Below are 23,377 nucleotides of genomic sequence, written 5' to 3' on the forward strand. Positions count from 1 at the left end.
TTTTTTTTTTTTGGAACCCTGTTATAGTCTTTGCCTTCACAACATCCTTTGGCAAGTTCCACAGTGTGCAGTGTGTGAAGATGAACTTCCTTTTGTTTGTTTTATATGACCAATCAGGATCTATTTCCGACTCCCTAAGTACTATTTTAAATTAACAAGGAACAGTTTCACACTGCACATATAATGAAATATACAACATTCAGAGCTCTTCCTTTCACCTCAAACATATCATCAGTATCCATCAAAATACAGAAGCAAAACTGCATAAAGTCAACAAGAGGGGAAGTAGGAGTATCATTTATATATTCTCAGACATTGCCACCCCAGATTTTAGCAAATAATATTAAAATGGCAGCTTTCAGAGTAACATTTCCATAGATTGATGATGATGGATGGATAGATTAAAGACTAAGTTATACAAGAAGAAAGTACGAATACAAAAGTTGCATTGAATAATCCTGAACAAGTACACATCTGCCAGTTTAATGTAGAAGGAACTGCGTCAACAGCATAATCAATCAGATAATGAACGCTTATATTAAGTACTGGGTAGCTTATAGGGAACAAGCTAAGTTGGCAAAGTGATCTTGTTTAGATCAACTGACTTACAAGTTGCAGTCCAAGATTTTAATAAATATTTGTACATGTATATTTCACACAAACATATTAAAGCTGAATATATTTTTCTGCTAGGACTTCCAAGTGCAAATATGTATAATCCCCCTAGGTTCTGATTTCTATACTATATATTATAAAAGAATTATACTCCATTGCTTCCCCCCCCCCATCAGCCTGCAAAAATTCTCTTAAAAAAAAAACCTGATGTTAATATGAAGGTTCACAAGAAATGAACTACTCAGTTAAAGGAATCATAGCTTCAGAGAAGCAATGATAGGCCTATTCCTCCATTAAAGAGGATCAAACATCCCTGCAGAGTAAAAGCATTAACCACATTTTGGGACTAAGTACTATTAATTCATCATCAGTCAAAAATAGATCACATTTCCGATTTGTTATTTTTGACTTCACACAAATAGTTACATTTGGATGTTCAAAGATCACTGTATGCCTACACCTAAGACATCACTAATTACAATGTGGTGAGGAGGAAAGAAAGTTGTTCAGCTCCCCAAACATTAATCTAACAACGTACATGGACTGTTTGTCATTGGTCCATTAAACCTATGAACAATTCTTATTTTGATTCAATCATGGATGCTGAAGTGTGGTTGCAGGTACATCCAAATGAACTGTTTCAGTGACTTAACAGCACTTTGATTTTGCCTTGTTTGATTCTCCACTACTGAAGAAGCATCTCCAGTTTACAGTGAAAAATAAAACAAAGCGGTTACGAAGATCACGTAACACAGAGTTCTGAAGCCCAGAGTGGAGGTTTACTGCTATATGGAAGTCTGCTGCTGGCCACTGGAGCACAAGTAGCAGCTGCTGCTGCAAGTGTTTCCTCCTCTTCTTGATCTTCCTGCACCGCAGCGAGACCTTCTGTCTCTTCAAATGGATTTTCCAAGCATTTCAAAACTTCTCTTACCTAGGGGGAAAGCCGCAACGTGTTGCAGTGAGAAATTAAAAAGTAAAAACTGAACCTTCGATGGGTTCAAAGCAATCTGAAAAACTGTATTTAATGGATAAGCAGACTATGAAGAGCCACAAATGAAAAGATGAAAAAACGTGATACGCTGATATAATCTAAACTGAAAATAGAGATCTGCAATTATTTTATCGTCTATTGTAGCCTGCATGGAACACGGTATGAGCAACAGCAATTGGGAGGCTTATAGTATTCAAAGTAAAGTACCTGAACACCTTTACATTAGCATCAATACTATACATATATTAATTGTATCTGCACACTGTAGTATTTAAACATAACGTTGAGCTAAATATGATCAAATGTTGTATTTTAAAACACCATTTGGCAAATAGGGTTTTAAGTACACACTAACCCTCAGCACTCCTGTGAGTTAAGTATCATTTTATAGATGCAAAAAAAAAAAAAAAAAAAAGGCTTGCCCAGTTGTGCAGCCAATCAGTGCAGAGCAGGGGTTGAAAAAAAGTCAGGAGTTCCTAGCTCTCTGCCTCATGCTGTATTCACCAGACAACCTGTAGCTCAAAAAAAAAAAATTGGCCCATCATATTCTATTTTTGTCTTTTAATCTTGTTGCACATTATGCAACATGTAATCTGGACTGTAAAATTCCTTGGAGGATTTTCTGAAGTGTCCTGCATACACAGCCATGTTGAATAGTAATACTGTACCTCTGTGAAGTCTCCATTCTCAGCTGCTTCAATGGCATTCTGAGCAATGTAATTTCTCAAGATATATTTTGGATTGTTTGAATTCATAATCTTCACACGTTCAGCATTCCAGACATCAGCATTACTAATACTTTCTATCTCTTTTTCTAATCGGACTCTGAAAATAAGCAAGAAGGAACAAATTAAGAATTTTGTTTGGTTCAAGATTCTGTTTTTAAAATTTGGACCCATTTTCTTGAATTTGCAAGTGTAAATGGGAATTTACAGATGAGAACATGGCCTATGATCCTCCTTGTTGGTCTGGAAAGCTCAGCCATTTTTAAATTTCAGCTACAAAAACTACCTCCCACTTCAGTTAAGAACCAGTTTCACAGTCCATTAGAGGCAGCAAACTGAAGTTCAGCATGCACTAAGTGGCAAGCATACACACTTCCCTTGAAGACTTCACATTTTTGAAAATATCATTACTTATTTGAACAGGTAAAACATGTTGCATAAGTCAGCATATGAATGTTCCTGCACTTTCGGGAATCAACTCTGAAGCTTTTCTATGCACTTTATTGTATATTTAAGTTTCTTGCATGCTTACACTGGCAGAGAGATGGGATACAGTCAAGAATCAGATCTATGACTGGTACTTATTCCTGCTAGAATTCTCAGATGTAGTGAAGAGGGTCAGTCACAGGAAGCCAGCTGTGCCTGCCATCACAAATTAAAGCAGGACTTCGCCTGCCCTAACTTACACTGCTGGTGTAATAGGCTGCTACACTATACCAACCCCATCAGTTCTGGCCCAGCAGAGATTATTCCTACCTACACAGAAGGATTTCTCTGTCAGGAATCTTGAGCTATCTTAAAGCCTTGTGGCACTTCTATGAAGCACCAAGTGACCTTAGTGGTAAAGAGAATGTGGGCCCCATTGTTTTGCTTTACCTTACGCTCCCCACCTGCTCTTCTAAATTCAAATACAATACTCAATGCTCTTGGCAGTAAGAGCATTGAGTATTTTCAGTTGCTTTATCTATTATTGTGTGGATTCTTCCCTCAGGCCAAGAACTATTAGCTGGGTGAACTACCCTAAAGGTTGGACAGCTCTGGTGTAAGTCATGTTTTGGTAATATATTTACTAACGACCCAAACTAATACAATCAAGTTTAGGTATACGTGTTAGAATTAAAGTCAAAATACCTGTTTGCACCCAAATGTCTTATTGTATGTGCACCAATGCACCAAACTGGGATTTAATACTAATTAATTTATGAAATTTCCATGGAAAAATATTGAGCATGTGGGGGTTTTATTCTAACTTTTGTAGCTTATTCAGATGTCGGTGATGCCAAAAAAATAGAATCTGTTTTATGTTGTAAAGCTTTGGAGATGGGGCCATGCGGTCTTCTATTTGTAGAGGGCTATGTACTGTTGCTCAGTATAGCAGAACCTCAAAGTTATGAACACCAGAGTTATGGACTGACTGGTCAACCGGACACCACGTGGAACTGGAATTAAGTAATCAGGCAGCAGCGGAGACAAAACCCCAAACCAACCAACCAAAAAACCCCAGCCAATACTGTACTGTGTCTATATTGCATCTTAAAGGTAGGCACATCTGGGCTACCTGTCCCCACCTCCACTCCCTACTCGCCACACGGGGGGCAGCCACTTTCAGACAGGAGGTGAAGATGCTGAAGTTTACAGACACAGCTGTTAAGTCCCTGAGCAGGAGCAGCACTGGGGTCTGCACTGCTTTCCTGTAAACCACGGGTGCAGGTTCCCCCTCTACCCCTGTAATCAGGAGGTGGACAAGCTTACAAGCTCAGTCCTAGCCCGGGAAAGAAGTTTCCTGAGCTCCTGATAGAACCCGACCTGGAGAGCGAGCTGCTGAAACTGGAGCCCAATCTCCTCCTTGCATGCTGTGCTCTGGAGAAGCGGCTCAGTTTTAAAGGGCCACAGCCTCCACTAGGGGCAGCTGGATCTGGCAGAGCCCAGCTTACAGATAAAAGATACTGCGGGGGGCGAAAGGGGAGGGGGGAAGAGGAAGGAGCTGGAGGGTTCAGAGCAGCTGCAGTTCTTCACATGCCCTGAAGGAAGGCGGCAGTGTGCAGGAAACTCCACACAAGCCTGGGACCCAGCATCAGGCTGTTTTCCCCTTTGGAGCCCTGAGCTCCCAGAGTTAGGAGGTGTGGGTGTCTGGGCTGGGGGGAGGGGAGGCATGGAGGGGGCATAGCTGAGGTCTGGGCTGAGGGGGCCGCAAAGCTGGGCTCTGGAAGACAGCGGGTGCATGTGAGTGTCTCGGCAGGGGGCTCTGTAGCTGGGCTCTGGGAGATAGGGGGTGCAGATGTCTAGCTGGGGGCACCCCATGGCTGGGCTCTGGGGGGTAAGGGAGCACGTTTCTGACCCCCTGCTGGACTCTGAGGGGGAAAGGCAGAAAAACAGGGATTTACTTAACTCCCTACTCCTGGGGGAATTTTGTGTGTCTGTCTGTATTGTTACAGTCAATCACTGACAAGTATTTTGAAATAAATTACCAAAATAATTGAAACTGGCCTGATTATATCATGTTATTTTGACAAAATATGCAGAATTTTAAGATATTGTGTGCAGAATTTTTAATTTTTGATGCAGAATTTCCCGAGGAGTAGGAGGTGAAGACGCTGAAGTTTTCAGGAAAAGCTATGAGTCCCCGCTCCGAGCAGTCCGCCCTGAGGAGCAGCCCAGAACCTCTTGTGCAGAGTTATGAAAAACCTCCATTCCCAAAGTGTCCATAACTGAGGTTCTAACGTAGATATGACACAGCACAAATGTATTGCAGGCAATATTTAATAATCTCACCTGTACTTCTGCAGCCATTCTTTCCAGTGTCTTTTATTTCTACTCAATAAGTCAGCTGCTGTTAATTGCTGCAGTTTAGAAAACTGGTCTATGCGTTCTAATTCTTTAGTTATATTAGCTTTTGTTCCAATTAATGCAAACAGTTGAGGATTAGACTGAGCCAACATTAGCATCATGGAAAGTTGTCTGCAGGGAAGAGAAAAGTTATATCAGACTTTAAACTCACAGTAACAGGTAAGAACTGACTTTTTGTATCCAGACTAGTTTAGCAAGCAAGTAACCTTGTTTTTTGTCAGCAAAGCTAAATACCCTATATCCCATAATAAAAGACTAATTTATTATGCAAAAGAACATTAATTTTACTGTTATTTCCCTCCTCCCATTTGTTTAATCCACTTCTCTTGTTGTGTCAAACCTAGATTGTAAGGCTGAGAATTCACAGCCACCTAGGGGATTTAGATGCACAATTGCCCCCTGAAATTAATGAGCTGTGTGCCTAAATGCCCTAGAAAGCTTTGAAAATTGCAGCCTCGTGTTTGTAAAGTGCCAAGCATAATGGGATTTCACTTTTACTTGGGGGCCCTAGGTACTACTGTAATACAAACATCATAGAAAAGGAAGCAAAAACACTTTAGAAGAGTGGGGAATGAATGCAATGGTACCGCTTTATAATCAAGCGGTACAAAGTAATATAACCATAGACTTGTTATATATTTTATCCTATTTTGCCAGAAAGGATTGTGGACAAAAAACATACCTAATTTATGTAATTCAAACTAATTTATTGGATAATCACAGTTAACTCACACTATTAACTCAAAAAAATTAATGGTGATTAATCGCACTGAATACCAATTGAAATTTATTAAATATTTGTGGATGTTTTTCTACATTTTCAAATATATTGATTTCTATTACAACACAGAATACAAAGTGTATACAGCTTACTTTATATTTTTATTACAAATATTTGCACTGTAAAAATGATAAAGAAATAGTATTTTTCAATTCACCTCCATACAGTACTCCGTACTGTAGTGCAATCTCTATCGTGAAAGCACAATTTATAAATGTAGATGGTTTGTTACATAACTGCACTCAGAAACAAAACAATGTAAAACTTTAGAGCCTACAAGTCCACTTAGGCCTACTTTTTGTTCAGCCAATCGCTAAGAGAAACAAGTTTGTTTACATTTTACAGGGAATACTGCTGCCTGCTTCTTATTTACAATGTCACCTGAAAGTGAGAACAGGCGTTCGCATGGAACTTTTGTAGCAGCGTTGCAAGGTATTTATGTGCCAGATACGCTAAACATCCGTATGCCCCTTCATACTTCAGCCAACATTCCTGAGGACATGCTTCCATGCTGTTGATGCTCGTTAAAAAGAAATGCATTAGTTAAATTTGTGACCGAACTCCTTGGAGGAGAACTGTATGTCCCCTGCTGTTTTACCCATGCTCTGACATATATTTCATGTTATAGCAGTCTTGGGAGGATGACCCAGCACATATTGTTCATTTTAAGAACACTTTCACTGCAGATTTGACAAAATGCAAAGAAGGTATCGATGTGAGATTTCTGAAGATACCTACAGTCCTTGACCCAAGGTTTAAGAATCTGAACTGCTTTCTGAAATCTGAGGACGACGAGGTGTGGACCATGCTTTCAGATGTCTTAAAAGAGCAACATTCAGGGCAGGTCTACACTACAGCTGGAATCGATGCTCTGAGATCGAGCCACTGGCAGTCGATTTAGCAGGTACAGTGAAGACCCTCCAAATCGACAGCAGATCGCTCTCCAGTTGACCCCTGTACTCTACCCCTGACGATAAGAGTAAAGGTGTAGACCCACAGTGTCTCAACCTAAGGTACTTCAACTCCAGTTACGTTATTCACTTAGATGGAGTTGCGTAGCGTAGGTCAACTTACCGCGGTAGTGTAGACATAGCCTGAGATGCAGAAACTATAGAACTCGAACCACCAAAAAAGAAAATCAACCTTCTGCTAGTGGCATCTAACGCAGATGACGAAAATTAACATGCGGCAGTTTGCTCTCGTTATCGAGCAGAACCCATCAGCATGGACACATGTCTTCTGGAATGGTGGAAGCATGAAAGGACATACGAATCTTTAGCGCATCTGGCACAAATATCTTGAGATGCTGGCTACAATAGTACCACACAAACACCTGTTCTCACTTTCAGGGGGACACTGTAAACAAGAAGCAGGCAGCATTCTCTCTCCTGCAAATTGTAATCAAATGCCTTTGTCTCAGCGATTGGCTGAGTAGACTTGTGGGCGCTAAAGTCTTACTTTGTTGTATTTTTGAATGTAGTTTTTTTTGTACATAATTTTATACTTGTAAGTTCAACTTTCAAGGTAAAGAGATTGCACTGCAGTACTGTATTAGTATTTTTCAATTCACCTCTTATTTTTATAGTGCAAATAAAAAATATAAATATAGATTCAGCACTGTACACTTTGTATTCTGCATTGCAACTGAAATCAATATATTTAAAAATGTAGAAAACATCAAAAAATATTTAAATTGTATTATTTAATCGCAATTAATTATTTTTATCACTTGACAGCACTAAAATGACTAATATACTCTGCTAAAGAGATATGTTAATGGTTTTAACAGGACTAATTTATTAAAGGACAGGAGTTACTATGGTTAATAGAGCCAAGTTATTTTGGTGTGGTTTTTATTAGGTTTCTAAAAGCTGTATACCGTTGGATTGTGTTAGTGGGAGCTGTCCAACAGTTTTATCACTTATTCAGCTGTCTTCTCCTCCTTCTTCCAGTTTAAGTAAACATTTGTTTTTGTAATACTGTATTTTTGTCATGCCACACCAATGTAAGTGGAAGTCTCAGAATAATTTTCTAAACTTTTCATTAATGCATACATAGAAAGTAATTAAAGGACAGAAAAAAAACCAACCTATCAGCACCTACTAGCTAAAGGACAACTCATCACTAAAGATAATTAAATATAATATCTAGCAGTTTTGATTATTCAGTCTACATAAATTACCCTCCCATTTGATCTACATATGCCTAATGCAACTATCACTGGAGTGCTGTGGTATAACAGTTGTTGCACTTAGTGTAATACAGTACTGCATTAAAAAGCTTTGCTTTCATACCACTCTGATTTATTCATTACATCTCCTGCTCCTCTGTACAAAGTCTAACTATAGTAACCCAAAAGGATTGATTTGTGTATAATCAGATTTAATTCTTATTACAAGATTTATGTTTAGGCTCCAGATTTGGTTTACCTTGAAATCATAATCTAGTAATATCAACTGGCTTCTTAAGTATGGATTTCTTCCTTTTTCAATTTACCACATCATTGCTAGAACTCAACTGCCCATCTATTCAAAAGGCGATAACCAACAGTATCTCAGCGTGATATCAGAAATGTGTGAACATTCCTACTGCTCAGAGTAGAAATTAGACACTTTTGTTCACACTGACAATTCTGAGAAAAAGGTATATGTAATTATGTTGGCTTCTGCAACACTAGGCACACAAAACGTCTGCCAAACAAACAATTAATAGATCCTAGAAAAATATATAAAATCTATTCATATTAGAAACAATGAAGAACACTAAGGGTCAGTTTCACTAGAATGCTCTAATTTCCACTGTTTCCAAGATGCAAAGCAGATGTAATCCTGATGTAACTGGCCACATGAGTCAAGTTTACAGCTGCTCTGCATTGCTGAGTGGTGCAGAACAGCTAGAGTGTACCAGTAAATCTGGCCCCAAAGATGGAAACTGGATGACTCTGGGGATTTGTAACAGTATACAGAGCATCTAATACACATTTTAAATTATATTTAGCACAGTAATTGAAATATAATGCTACCACTCAGCTTGTTGGCAGTACACGTGAAATGGGTTTTGGTGATTAAAATCCAGTTTAGTGAAGTGTGTCCTTACCACAAAACTACCGAATTTGACACACTTATTAGCTTATGCCACAGAGAAGCCAAATATGGAGGAAAAAAAAAACAAACCAAAAAAACCCCCAAACAACTAGTCTGTCAGGCCATGGTTAAAATGTCCTGGCATGGCAACACAGGAAAACTCGCACTGCTGTTGATCTTATATTCCTGGTCTGTGGACAGTCTGAGACTGTCACTCTGGCACCTTAAAGATCACTAAACTGATTTAAACATTAAAAAGCATACAAAAAACAGCTATATATAGATAGTATGCCTGAAAACAGTTCAAAATTGTCCTTGTTTACTTCAGTTGTACCTTGGATCCATCTGAGGCCTGAAAGCAACTTTTAATTCTTCCATGGAAGCACACTGCATGGCAATCTTTTCAAGGAAATCTTCCAATTTTAGAGGATCCAAATCGCCCGAGAAAGAGCTCAGCAAACGGAAAGTATTTGTAAAGTCTCCACCTGAACACAAAATTTTATTCTTCAGACATAAGACAGTCTAATTTAACTTCAACTTAAAGTTTATAGTCTAATTTGTTTCTACCCGATACATCCACATTTTTGAAATAAGGTTAATTTGTTGTCAGTGGAATATGATTCTCTGATTAGTTATTTTTCTAACATGGTAAACAAGACAACCAAGTTATGTCCTGTTTTCATCACTAACCTGTGAGATGCATAGTTTCCAGAAGTTCAGACACCAATTTATCATCATCTTCTAATTCCAAATGAATGAGACCTAGCTTCTTCCTCATCTTCTGCAAATAATGCCTCTCAAATTCTGCATCATACTCCTCTTCAAGAATGAGTTCACTGATCTCCAAGGGCAGTTCTGGGACTAAAGCTTCAGCCAGCTTCCCTAGATTCCACTTGCAGATCTCTGGCTGTTTGTTATAAGCATAGCGGCCTCCATTATCTGAACCATTGCAAATGTGTTCTGGGTCATATCTACAGACAAAGAAGAAATGGTTAGTAGTCTTCTTCTAGTTAACAGAGTGACTACTGAGTTAGATCCTTTAGGAGACTAGAAAGTACAAGAAGGAAGAGTGCTTTTAGTTCTGACATTCCTCCAAAACTATTAATCTAAGCATGTGCTTGTATTGCCCTTCCTTAGGATAAACCCAAGACCTTTCAAATACAGAAAAGAACCATGCTAGAAAATGAACAGGTTATACATATATGGTTGTGACAGCTACAGAAGGTTAGAAATGGTTATGTCACGGAATACAAACAATTAGGGCTAACTTAACTGGACTCGCCACAAATAGGGCGTAATAAATCCACTTAGGAGGATGTTGAAAAGGAATGAAAGCAATCAGGAAAAGCATGAGGATTATTTTGCACAGTAAACACACAGTTGTACATTTCAGGTAATTAAACTATACTGACCTGTCCATAAACCCAAAAGGGCCATAGTCAATTGTAAGTCCTACTATGCTCATATTATCTGTATTCAGCACACCATGGCAAAACCCAACACATTGCCATTCAGCAACCATCCTTGCTGTCCGCTTTGTTACCTAAGAAACAAACACTTCAACTTTGATTATGACTTAGACATGTCTATATATTTCAAGGGATCATTTTAACCTAAACAGTGTTATTTTACAAGGTATGACTGCATTACACTGTAGGGCTTGAAATTCAGGGGGAAAAAAACAAACGCTACTTCCACTGAAGTATGGCCTCCTGCTCCACTAACATAGTTAATTCCCAAAAGCAAACAGCGATTTAGCCCAAGTCCCAGCAGTAGCAACATTTTAGCAGCATCTCCCCCAAACTAAAGGTCTGCTCTGACTGAAATAAAATTCATATGGACTTCAATGGGAGCAGGATCTGGCCCTCAGGATGTATATATAAAAAGTTTCATTAGCCTAAATGCTGTGTGTCTGTTTCCTTTGTTCATTATGACCCTATTTTCCACTCCCACTTCTTTCCTCATGCCATTTTCTTTCCTACTACATCTATCTTAACTGACAAGCCAGCTCATACAACTTGGCCCTATGAGTCACAGTGGCTCCCTTACCGTAGCCTGCCACTGAATTTGTTAATGGTGGGTTGGGAGAAGTGATAACCAGAGAACAAAAAAAAAAAAAAGACAGATGCAAGAGGCTAGGAGCGAAAGAACAAAGGAAGTGACTATTAGCACACTATGAAACTAAGGGCACCTGTCCAAGAATGATAAAAAAGGCTTCTAACAGAAGGTCAGAACCACTAGACCAGTGGTGCTTAACCTGAGGTGCACGCACCCCCTTGGTGTGTGAGATGCCCTTTCTGTGGGTGCGAAGGTTTTTAGAAGGTATTTTTAGAAGGTAAATCATTGAAAACACAAATTAAGCACAGGCATGTAAGTACAACTACTTTGTTTCATCAAACCTATGCGTTTATTAACATTATACAGTTAACAATTACTGTAATATACAAACAAAAAATATATCTAAGTTTAAAGAACTGACCTACTTCAATAATTTTTGATATGGGGTGCAAGATCATATTTTGAGAACCAAAGGGGTGCAGGCTGCAGTAAAGGTTAAGAACCACTGCACTAGACTAAGGTTGATCTAGATTGAATAAACCTTCACTATTCCAGTCTTTGCAACAAATATCTCCTGTTGCCCACTTCTAATTCCAGAACAAGAGCTGTAGGATTTCCCCATAAGAAGTGTAAGTTGGTGGGGCAGGGGGACGGGACTTACAAAGATTTAGAAAAATGAAGACGTGTTAAACAAGGATCATCAGTGTTAGACTTTGTGGTAGGGGAATATCACATTCCTTAACTATGCTAAAGAAACAAAAGATGCAAAGTTAAGTAAAAAAAAAAGTCAGGAAATGCCAAAATTGAATTTTTATGTACAAGCTGAACTCTTCCTCATTGTATCCATGCATTACAACAGTTTTTAAGTTACTTTTCCATAGTATTGTTTCTGCAGTGAGCAGGTTAGATGAGGTATAGCACATAGAGAAAGGCATGCAATATTTTTAAACAATTTATCAATTTCTTCATTTCCGTGCTATCTGCCAACCAATATTAAGTCTGTTCTACGAAAACAGTTATTTTAACTTTTAAAATAAATCTAATTAGTAAATCTATTACTGATCTGCTACCATTACAAAAATCACTGACACAAACTATGATTTTCAAATCCTCAAAACCTGGTCAAATCAAAACCTATTTGCACCAGAACACTGACTTCTCCTCTGAAACAGCTATCAACTTGTCAAATTTCAAACTTCCAATCCTTCCTTCTAGAGCTGTTTACGGTAGAAAAAGTGTTTATATAAAAAAAGAGGAAAAGCCAGCTTCACACAACTCTCATTCTCAAAAATGGCAGAACTGTCTTTGCTTAAACTTTCATCAAAATCAACCAACCGGGACAGGCTGGAAAATTTCAGCCCCGAGGAACAAAGTTCCAGAAAGTTAGAGAAACAGAAAGAAGGGTTTAGAACACCAACATTTTGGAAATTAACTTTATGCATTCCCCTCACCACCATTTTCCAGCTTCCACGCTGGCATGCATTATAGTGCTTTCAAGCATAACACTTTATATGGTTTCCACACTACTCAGAAGGGCGGTAGAAAGCCATACGACACAAGTTACTCCAAGCAGCTACATGTGCACAGAACTGATTAGAAATATGCGATAAACAAGTGCAAGTGGCCACACTCTGTACTATGGCTCTATGCCAGAGAGATGAGATACCACCACACAGTAAATTAATCATAAAGATGAGATCCAAGCTATTGAAAACAAAAGCTCACAGAACGATAAAGACATGTGAACTGCACGGTGCCACTGCATAAAATGATTTGTTATTCTAGCAATTGTTTTTTTTTTTTTTTCAAACTGCCAATGAAAAGCTTGTACTGCAATTAAAACATGGATCATTCCCAAAGAAGTGTGCGCTGATTAGAATGAGGTTGTCTGTGTTCTAGCTTCAATTACCATTTCTCTCCATCACCAATTTCTAAACTTACTGATTTTTACAAGTAAGTTTTACAAAAAGAAGAGCTTGGGAAATTATATGTTACTGAAGCCCACCACTTTAAAATGCCTGTTTACATTTTACCCTTGTTAAAAATGACATCTAAAACTACTGTAACAAAGATTCAAAAAAAAAAAAAATCTGTTCTCTTTACATAAAGTGATATCAAATGCACTCACTTTTGCTCTCTGGTTTAGTTTCCTTCACAGCGGAAAAGAGGCGACAAAAGCATTTTATATATTATAGGCAGGCCACAAAGTGCTGCCTATTAAGGTTGTCCAACACTTCCATTATAAGACCCTACTTTCAGTTGCTTATAACTAACTGTCTGGTCTGAAATTTTAAAGGTCAGGTGTCTGTCTCAGGCTGAATTTTTGTGGAAACTATCAGTCATTTCCAAGGAGAAAAATATGTTGTTTTGCCCTTGTTAAAAAATACCGGGGACCTTTTCTTTGAAAAGTTCTCACACCCCCGTGCTTTCGAGCAGAGACATGAAATTTGGAAGAGGGCGGCATATGTATTAAATGTGCCTTTTGCAATCCCTGTGAAAACATGCTGAAGTTTGGCCAAGTAATAAGCTTATGAAAAATGACAGCTGACACTTTGAACAGGTTACCAAGGGAGATTGCGGAATCCTCATCATTTGAGGTTTTTAAGAACAGATCAGACAAACTTCTATTAGGGAGGGCTTAGGTATACTTAATTCTGCCTCAGTGTTGGAGGATGGTCTGCTCACCTTTTGAGGTCCCTTCCAGCCCTACATTTCTATAATTCTGTACTCAGTAGCAATTTAGATTTTAGCAGCTGAAACCTCCAAAGATGGTCTAAACTGAGCAAGCCCTGAGGCTGGAGCAGGACTTTCCCTGCAATTGCAACTCGGGACTGTTGTGTGCCCGGCTGGGTCCTGCCACTTGAGCTGAGAGAGCAGGAAGGCTGTCTCTCCTGCACTCTCAATGACTCTGCCGCTGGGCCCAGGCAGCGCAGAGGAGGAAGCTGACTGATTTGAATATAGAGGGTACAAGAGATGAACCTGGGGGAGAACATGGAGTAGTTTGGAACAAGGAGGTTGGGGGGGGAGTGGGATGAAACTGTCAGGAAGATGGGGAGAGCGAAATAGGGACATAGGGTATATGTGAGGCAGGAGAACGGGTCTAGGAGCCAGGTGAGAAAGCATGTGTGGGAAACTAGGAGCCAGCAGGTGGGAGCGTGAAACAGACTGGATGAAGAGCAAGGTGATGGAAACAGGGACTGGCTAGGCAAGTTCACTGGCATGGGTGATGGGAGCCTGGAGGAGTGATTTACTAAATTAGATGGGACAAGAAGCTTAAGAAATGGAATTTGGGATGAGGAGTCTGGGATGGGAAATGGCTAGGACTGGGACAGTGACAGGTTGGAGGGAATGGAATGGGGTGAAGTTTGGGTGGAATGGACAGAGAGTCTGTGCTGACTTGAACACAATACCCAAGATTCCTAAGCCTCAGTGTCCCTAGGCTGTCACCACATATCTGTGAAACCCACCGGCAAAGTGCCCTCTCTACTGCTGGTCCACAGAAATGACGACAACCTATTACTATCATATATCCTATTAGCTCAAGCCACAGAGGTCTGTTGGGGATCAAGCAGTTGCAACCCTGCTGATGATATAGGTATCTATGATGGAATTTGTGTTTTCACTTCGCTTTTTTAAAAACCCAGAAAATAAAACACAAAAAAAAAGTTAAAAGAAGATTAAGATTGCAAAGTCACACACACAGAATTCAGGAAATGCTAGAATTAAAGTTGCCTATGCAATCCGAATTTGGCACCTTTGTGCAGATTCATTATAAATTCAGTCTTTAATTACACAATCCCATACTATTTCCCCCCCCACAGGACCCCTGCCTCATTCAGGACACAGGATGGACCTACTCTAGGGATGAACCAGGATTGTGTAGCAAAGGAAACTCTTTTGCGGGAACCTTACTTCATTTGTGCAGAAGTAGGAAGATGTGGTGAACGAGGAAGGGGACTGCAGGGAGAGAAAGGAAAGTCATGGGCAAGGGCTGCCCTGGAGAACTGGATTTATAAATGTCTATGCTAGAGTCCCTAGCATCATATAGGAAAGTCACTTAAATGAAACTTTTCATAGGGGTCACTAACTGTTCCTCGGTGCTAAGCATTCACAACTGCAACTGAAGTCAGTGGGAGTTGTGCTATAGAATACTAAGTACTCTGGAAAACCAGCTCATAGGCATCTTAAACTGGGTACCCAAAAGGAGGGAACTTTTAAATTTAGTTCCTATGCCTCAGTCCCCCATCTGTAAATTGGGGATAATTATACGCCCCCACTTAATAGGTGTGTTGTGAATATAAATTAATGTTTGTGAAGCGTTCAGATACAATGATTAATGCCATAGAAAAACCCATGAGGAAATTAATAATTCTGTCTTCAAAGCAAGGTTTGAATAGTGTGCAGCTAATAAGGCCTGGGGCCACACATTAATTTAAAAAAAAAAAAATGAGGAGAAAAAAATACTGAATAGCAGTCGCCAAGAGAGCACCATCCATCCTGTGCACTGAATGAGACAGGGGTCCTTTGAGGAAAAATAGTATGCAATCACATAACTGAAGATTATCGTAATGCATGTGCACAAAGGGGCCAAATTAAGCTTGGAAAGGCAACCCGAATTCTGGCATTTCATAACTTGAGAACCTGACTTGCAACCTTAATGTTTTAATGGTTTTTGAGTGCAGTATTATATATAAAATGACAGACCATAATAATTGGCAGGTGGGCCAGAAGTAGATCTACTACCTCAAACTAGTTTTAAACTTTTTCCACTGACTAGATTTAAAGTAAAACTGTCTAAGGCTTGAGACAGGACAAGAATCAATGATTAATTCAGGAGGGGGAAAAAAATCAATTTGAGGGATCTTGCCAGAACACAGTGCTGTTTGTAGAATTTACATAAATTATTCTAAAATAGCATTTTTATTGTTCATTTTAAGCTTCCTAAAGTAGCTGCTGGCTATTTCCTGCTAACCTTGCCAGCTTGAACAAAGCCTTCTGAAATACTGAACCAGGTATCAAGTAGCTGAAATGGTTTGTTTTACCGTATTGGCAAATTCCTCCTCTTTCACATATACCTCCTTATGTTGCATCATGTGGCTGCGCTAAGACTTTTCATTCTTCCTTTAAGAAAAATCAGAAAAGCCCAGAAGGCAGGTCGTATGGCCGCTTTCCAGCTTCCCGATTTAGGTATTCTATTTAAATTGAGTGTACTGGACAGAGCCCCAGAAAGCACATAATATTTGAATATACAATTAATGAAACAGAAACAGAAGCATTTCATCTTCCCTAACCCCTTATTTTGTTCATTGAAAAAAGACACACTTATTTCCACCACCTTACAAACAACTAAGGAAATTGTGTGAAAAGTGGTGTTAACACAATATCAATGTTTTGATGTAGAAGTACACAACAGTCAGGAAATGTGAAGTTATAATTCCCACAACAACTTTAGCTCAGAAACATTACATATTTCTATTAAGGCATAAATTTAGCAGTATATACACACACACCAATGCTACATATCTGCCAACAGCTCAAGTAATGGTTATTGAGGAAACCATAATTGAATGTTCTGGCTTCTGAGCATTTAAATTGTGAACCTTTAATTTACATTCTTCTCAGTCAACATCCTTTTCCCCCCCCCCCCCGTCTTTCACATTACAAAATGAGTACAGACCCTTTTTACATTCTAAATCATTACCTCATCAGCAGCCAATCAGGTTCCAGAACTCCCCAACATTCTGATATACTCAATTTATTATGCATAGTCTTGTACAGCTCTTCAAAAGCTAGGGGAATCTTGACTTGCTGGTGAGGAGGTAACTAGTCTCTTAAGTACATTTCAGTATACAGTTCTACCAGGAGTGTTTTTTCCAAAAGCAACAAAAAAAGTTAAGATAACCAAAAGGGGAAAAAAAAAAAAACAAAAAAAAAGTTAACTCACCCCATATTCCTCACACGATGAAGTTCTTGTACCTTACTTCTACATATACTATGAAAGGAAAGAATTATCAGTCTCATACCTCTCTGAAGAAAGCAGCATTCCTCTGAACACTGTTGTCAGAGTAAGCCTGCTGGATTTCTGGATAGAAAGTGCTGATCACATAATTAAGCATCTGTATTCGAATATCATTTCGGTTAACACTGGGACCTTTGCGTCCTGTGTGTTCATCTGTAGGTTTAAAAATCTCAAAAGATCCAAACCTGTTTTAAGATAAGACACTTCTTATTCATTTATATTACAGCAATAAGAAAATTACCACTTAGAAATATTACTGTAGTACCATCTCCTTAATTTAGGCCCCAGTCCTGCAAATGACAGAGATAATCAAAATAACAGAGCCCCTCTGAAGCACCACACAGCAAAGGTGTGCATCCACGTGCTGCCACGTGAAGGATCAGGGGCCCTAGACAGCATTAACAGCTAATTCTTAAGAGCTTCCTAAAAATATTCAATGGAAGACAATGATTATATGGTGAACTTATTTTAAAAAGTAACAGCAAACCAAAATAAAATACTGCCTATACAAATGAAAGACATCTTGCAAAAAAATTGGAAAAAAGATTTTCCAAGCTTTATATATTTCCTATTCCTCAGCCTTTCATTAGGAATTTGTGACTTTGCAACGGACCAGAGATCTTCCATAGAGTCCTAATATGGTTTCAAGCAGGAACTACCTTCCATTTCTAATATGTAGTCTCACATTTATCACGATCTAGATTTTGACAATTTTATTCCTTATCCTAAAACCCTTCATTAAGTGGCTTTTAAAACAGTCCTCTCCCACATAATAGTCACCCACCAGCATCAGGAGTATCATAAAGACGGCTTTTCTTTGCCAGGACTTGAAAATAATTTTTTTTTAAATTTATGAAGCTTAAAAAAATTCCACTTTCCATAACACCCCACCGTGATTTTCTGTTTTACTCCCTACTAATTAATGTTTACCTGGCAGTGTGCAAAGATGCCAGTGCATCCCATCTACTGGATGGAAAACACAGAGTTCCACCAGTCTAGCACTGAAGAGCTAAAACCCCAGAATGAGAATCATATATAGATGGCCTTGTTAGAGAAATAGTGTATTTCCAACAGGATGATGGTTTTGTTTTAACAAGAAAAAAATTGAAAACAGGCTTCTCTTTACCTTATAAAGGTGGAAGCTATTCTCAGGACAATTGTGCATCTTTCATTTTTTGGATTTCCATCATAGAGTATGTCCCGAACAACTTTTGAATCGGATGTTACACACGTTCCAGCCCTTGTTGTAGGTATACCTAGATGAAACATGGCCTCACTACACAGGAATTCTCTTATACTCGACCGCAGGACCTTTCGACCATCAGCTTGTCTATAAGAAAAACAGTAATACGACTTAGCTCTTGTGTAACACTTCTCATTTCTACATCTCAAAACACTTCACAAAAGCAGAGTATCATGACCCTCATTTTCTAGGTGGAGAAATGAAGGCCCAAAAGGCAAGTGACTTGTCCAAAGTTGCCCACCATCTCCTCTTAGTTTCAATTTACAATGTGTAATGCTATCTCCTTATTGGAAACATTTATTTTTGGTATTAATACCAACATTCATAGTAGAACAATAGAAATAAAGTTAACATATCCTCCTTTCCAATCACCTCTTTTGTTGTTTGTACAGGTTCTATACACTCCTTAAGCTTATCCCAGTATTTAAATTCTGTAGAATACATTGTTAATGGAACACAAGGGCCAGCAGAAGTGTTCCCATCATTTTTTAAATTTTAATAAAGAGCTTTTCAAACAAGTAGAAATTCATCTGCAGACCAGACATTACAGAACTTCACCTAGTATTGTAACTGCCTATAAAAAAAAAAGTGAAACTGGCTTCATTATTTTTTATTATCCAAACTCCAAAAAACCACAATCTATGAACAAGTGAAATAAGTTGACTGAATTTTTAAAAGTCACTTAATCTAAGGTTTTATTAGTAATGTCTACTACCAAAGTTGACAGTGTCTCTTTAAAGAAACGATTACGACTTTGGAATTAGCTGCAAAAGTAACTTCTTTCCCCATTCCCCCTTTAAAAATGGAGATTAAACATTCACAGGATTTAGTTATCTCACACCACCGACAAACAATCCAGTTTGAATATTAGCTACCACTGAACATAAGTTACTGCAGTAGTTTTCAAACTGGCCCGTGGCCCAGATATCTACAGCTTCTGAAGCTATTAGAAAAGCATACAAACTGTGATTCCTTCTGCTAGCTGTAGCCTACTCTAGGACTTCAGTTTTAAGTTTGTTTTTTTTTGAACCAGCTGAACTTTAAAAAAACCCTTTATCCTTCATGACTGCTTCAGATCTTTCTTTGTCAGATGTCTTTAATGCAGTGGTTCTCAGCCCATAGTCCATGGGCCACTTGCAGCCAGATCAGCACACAGCTGCAGCCCATGTGACACGCTCAGGGCCATACACACAGTATATACCGTATATATTGTTTGGTCACAGCCCACATAACACAGATAGCTACATATATGGCCCACAACGGTAAATAGGTTGAGAACCACTGCTTTAACGTATACATTTAAATATAATCAATTTTTTTGACCATCACCAAAATTAAAAAGATAGGAAACAAACAGAAACAGGACCAAACTGCACAATAATCGGAAAGTATAGAATAATAGGAGCTAAAAATCAGTTACTCAGTCTGTGCAGGTACTCCACTATAGCACCTTTTGACTTGTTTACCTATTGTTTCCCCGCTATTTCTATGACTAAAGCTCCATAATAACGCAAACAATATGCTGGCAGCTACCAGTATTTTATCTACCAGGAGAAGATCCTGGCTGAGCTTAGTTAAACAATACAACAGAAGGAAAAAAAAGGGTGGCTGCTACACACTAGCATTCCCACCACTATTATCAAATCTCTAGCAATAACAAAGGTGGAAAATTTGAGGGAAAATGCCTACTGGGGAAGGAAAGAAACAACAAATGCAAAGTGCAGGAAATGTAATTAGTTTCATCCCTCACACTAAAATATCTTTATTTTTCATCTCACCTCCTTTGTACCACTCAACATTATCTTTTTTAACCAAACATTATGATTGCTGTAGGGATGATGAAAAATCAGGGTTAAGAGTAGAGCCCTACCAAATTTATGGTCCATATTGGTCAATTTCACAGTCACAGGAGTCTAAAAATGATAAATTTAATTTAAATCTGAAATGTCATGGCGCTGTAAGCGTGGGGGGGGAGAACCAATACCATTCCACCCTTACTTCTGCACTGCTGCCAGAGGGGTGCTACCTTCAGAGCTGGGTGCCTGGCCAACAGCTGCTGCTGCTCTCCAACCACCTAGCTCTGAAGGCAGTGCAGAAGTAAGGGCAGCAATACCACGACCCCCCTGCAAATACTTTTGGGGTCAGGACCCCCAATTTGAGAAACACTGGTCTCACCCATGAAATATGTATAGTATGAAGTAAAAGTACGCAGAAGACCAGATTTTACAGGGGAGAAGAGAGAGAACATGAGCAGGGCTGTCCCTAGCTATTCTGGGGCCCTACACAGCCCCCCTGCAGGGTGTGTGTGTGTGAGGCCCCAGGCCTCTCCGGGGAGGGGTGGAGGTGAAGGGGCAGGACTGGCTTGGGGGGCAGAGGGGAACCACCCCTCAGCACTCACTGGCAGCACAGCAGGGGCAGGGTCGCTGCACTTCCCACAGCCACTGGTGAGTGCAGGCCCGCCCCCGCTGCAGTCCTCAGGGGAGTGGAGGTTGGGCTGGGGCGGAGGGGAGGGGGGCATGGGGAAGAGATGGGGCAGGGGCTGGAGCAGCACACAGCTGTGCAGGGCACCAAGAAACGTGGTGCCCCAAATTTCCTGGTGCCCTACGCAGCTGCGTACTTTGCGTATGGGTAGGGATGGCCCTGAACGTGAGTGCCCCATCTACACTAGCACACATCCCCAGCTGCCACCGCACCTGTCCCGGGCATTGGCGAGGCATTTCCCGCGGTGGCAAGCAAAGGCTCCTGGGCTGGGGACACTGTTGCGTGGCAGGATGGGCTGCCAAAGGGTGAAGTGACTCAGGCTGGGAATGGCAAAGGCTTAAAGCCCCTACGCCGAGCTCCCCAGCTGCAGCAGCAGCCCCTGGCAGCATCTCACAGGCGGGACCGGGGTGCCCCGGGGGCACCAGAGCAGTGGGCCAGGCGGGGAACCCACAAGCTCTAGGTATGATACAACCTGCGACTGACCCCGCAAAAGGGTGCGGCGCCCCCGCCAGCCCCTGCCCGGCAGAGGGGCAGGACGCGCCCGCCCGCGAATGGTTACCGGGAGAAGGGGGTGAGCCCGGCCCCCTTGAGCTGGATCTCCCAGCGCTCGCCCCGCGGGCTCAGCACCTCGCCCAGGTACATGGCCGCGCCGTCGCCCAGCTGCCCGGCGAAGCTGCCGAACTGGTGCCCGCAGTAGCAGTGCGCGGCGGGCTCCGCGCCGGGTAGCAGCCGGTTCCCGCTGAAGTACAGCGCGGCCTCGGCCTCCAGCTCCTCCAGCGCCCCGGCCGCGGGGGGCTCCAGGCCCAGCAGCGCCAGGGCGGGCAGCGACAGGGCCACCAGCCGCGGGCTCTGCACCGGGCTGGGCCGCACCCGCGAGAAGCAGGCGCCGGGCACCTGCCGCGGCACGTTCTCCTCGGACGGGTCCAGCGGCAACGAGCGCAGCGCCCGGTTATCGAAGCGCAGCGCCCCGAGGCAGCTCGCAGCCGCCGCGGCCGCGCCGGGGCCCGGGCTCCCCGGCCGGGCAGCGAGGGGCGGGGGCTCCTGCATGGCGCCGCTGCAGCAGCCGGGAGGGCGCAGGCCGCGCGGGCCCGAGCTGGGCAGCAAGAAGCAGCGGCCGCTCCGCAGCACCGCGGCCATTCACCCAGCAGGGCGAGGGGCGCAGCGACCCCGCCCCTAGCGCGGGGACAAGATTGTGACGTCACGCCCAGCGCCTTATCACAGGGCGCGCTTTCTCCGAGCCCCGCCCCGCCGGCCGCTCCACGCCCGCGGCGGTGCCTAGCCCCCCAGCCACAGGGCGAGGTCGTATCGAGGCCCCGCCCCGTGGCTGTCCCGTGGCCCAGTGCGAGCTCTGGAGCCGCGCTGCTGTCGTGGGGCAGGCCAGATCGATCCGGGCCTGGCCCCGCCGCCGCCCCACCCCTGTCTCTGCCGGGCCGAGCCGGCGCCGGAGGCCGCGCGCGAGCGAGCAGAACCGATCCGACACTCCAGCCCGAGGCAGACCAGCGGCCCTGGGAACGTATAAGCCCTCGCCGCCTGCGCCCCGGGAGCCAGCCCGGCGCTGCTTTACTGCAGGGTAGGCTGGCCCGGTGAGAGCATGAGCCCGGGAACGATCCTGCACTGGCAGAGACGTGGACTGGGTGCTGGAGTCTCTTCCAGCTCTCGCTGTCCATATCCGCTTTTTGGGTGGAATACACCGTACAGTGCCCTTCTAATCCAGCTGCAGTGAGTTAAAACAAACGCATTAATTACACAGTTATTACACAGCAATGATTCACCTTTTGATTATATTCTGCAGAAGGCAAAACCCCACTTGTAAATAAAGTGTCAGTCTCTACCAAAGACTTTTAAGAATATGTTTGTAAATGGCTACAATTAAATTGAAGGCCCAGAAGATGGTTTAAGATTGAGGGGAGTTTGTGTTCATAGACGTATTTCTCCAACACAGCCATTTATATTTTGTTACATGGTTGAAACGGTGATATAAAACAAGCCCCTATAAGGAATTCAAATTAATGCACTTGTTTATAATTGGAGGGATTAATCTATCTTCTCTCATAACAAGTTCCCAACCAGAGATGTCTTCCAGGTGGTGTACATCAACTTGTCAAGATAGTTGCAAGTTTTACAGTAGGCTACATAAAAACATTAGCAAAACAGTACAAACTAAAAGTTCATACAATGACTTATTTATATTGCTTTATATACTATACACTGAAATATAAATATTTATATTCTGTTTTATTTTATAATTATATGGTAAAAAGTAGAACAATTTTTCAGTAATACGGTGGCTGACACTTTTGTCTTTTTATGTCTGATTTTGTAAGCAAGTACCTTTTAAGTGAGATGAAACTTAAGCATACAAAAGACAAATCAGACTCCTGAAAAGGGTACAGTAGTCTGGAAAGGTTGAGAGCCACATACAATTGTTGCCAACTCTCATGATTTTGTCATGAGCCTCATGATAATTATTGTTTTCCTTAAAGCCCAATCTCTGGGAGTCAAGTGGATATGTGATGATTTTCAGCCTTCATTCT

General features: G+C 41.4%; 1 protein-coding gene across 1 annotated transcript; it reads right to left on the reverse strand.

Moving 5' to 3' along the window:
• Nucleotides 1-282: 282 nt before the first annotated feature.
• On the reverse strand, nucleotides 283-21,989 carry SELENOO (selenoprotein O). Its single transcript, XM_084648598.1, has 9 exons — nucleotides 21,403-21,989; nucleotides 18,246-18,449; nucleotides 17,124-17,304; nucleotides 10,455-10,585; nucleotides 9,733-10,013; nucleotides 9,377-9,527; nucleotides 5,104-5,289; nucleotides 2,275-2,431; nucleotides 283-1,546 (listed from the first exon to the last, which is right to left on the reverse strand). Exons 1-9 carry the CDS (start codon nucleotides 21,978-21,980, stop codon nucleotides 1,358-1,360), a joined length of 2,058 nt encoding a protein of 685 aa, XP_084504724.1. The 5' UTR covers nucleotides 21,981-21,989; the 3' UTR covers nucleotides 283-1,357.
• Between the last annotated feature and the right edge of the window lie 1,388 nt (nucleotides 21,990-23,377).

This window comes from Lepidochelys olivacea, assembly GCF_965140295.1.
Source record: "Lepidochelys olivacea isolate rLepOli2 genome assembly, chromosome: 1".
Lineage (NCBI taxonomy): Eukaryota > Metazoa > Chordata > Testudines > Cheloniidae > Lepidochelys > Lepidochelys olivacea.

What these genes read in the sequence shown, in the direction of transcription:
- SELENOO (XM_084648598.1), bottom strand. Translation starts at nt 21,980, where the DNA reads ATGGCCGCGGTGCTGCGGAGCGGCCGCTGCTTCTTGCTGCCCAGCTCG. An exon ending in GGGCTCACCCCCTTCTCCCG is followed by an intron (nt 18,450 to 21,402) that starts GTAACCATTCGC and finishes TTTTTCTTATAG; the next exon opens with ACAAGCTGATGGTCGAAAGG. An exon ending in ATAGCTTCCACCTTTATAAG is followed by an intron (nt 17,305 to 18,245) that starts GTAAAGAGAAGC and finishes ATCTTAAAACAG; the next exon opens with GTTTGGATCTTTTGAGATTT.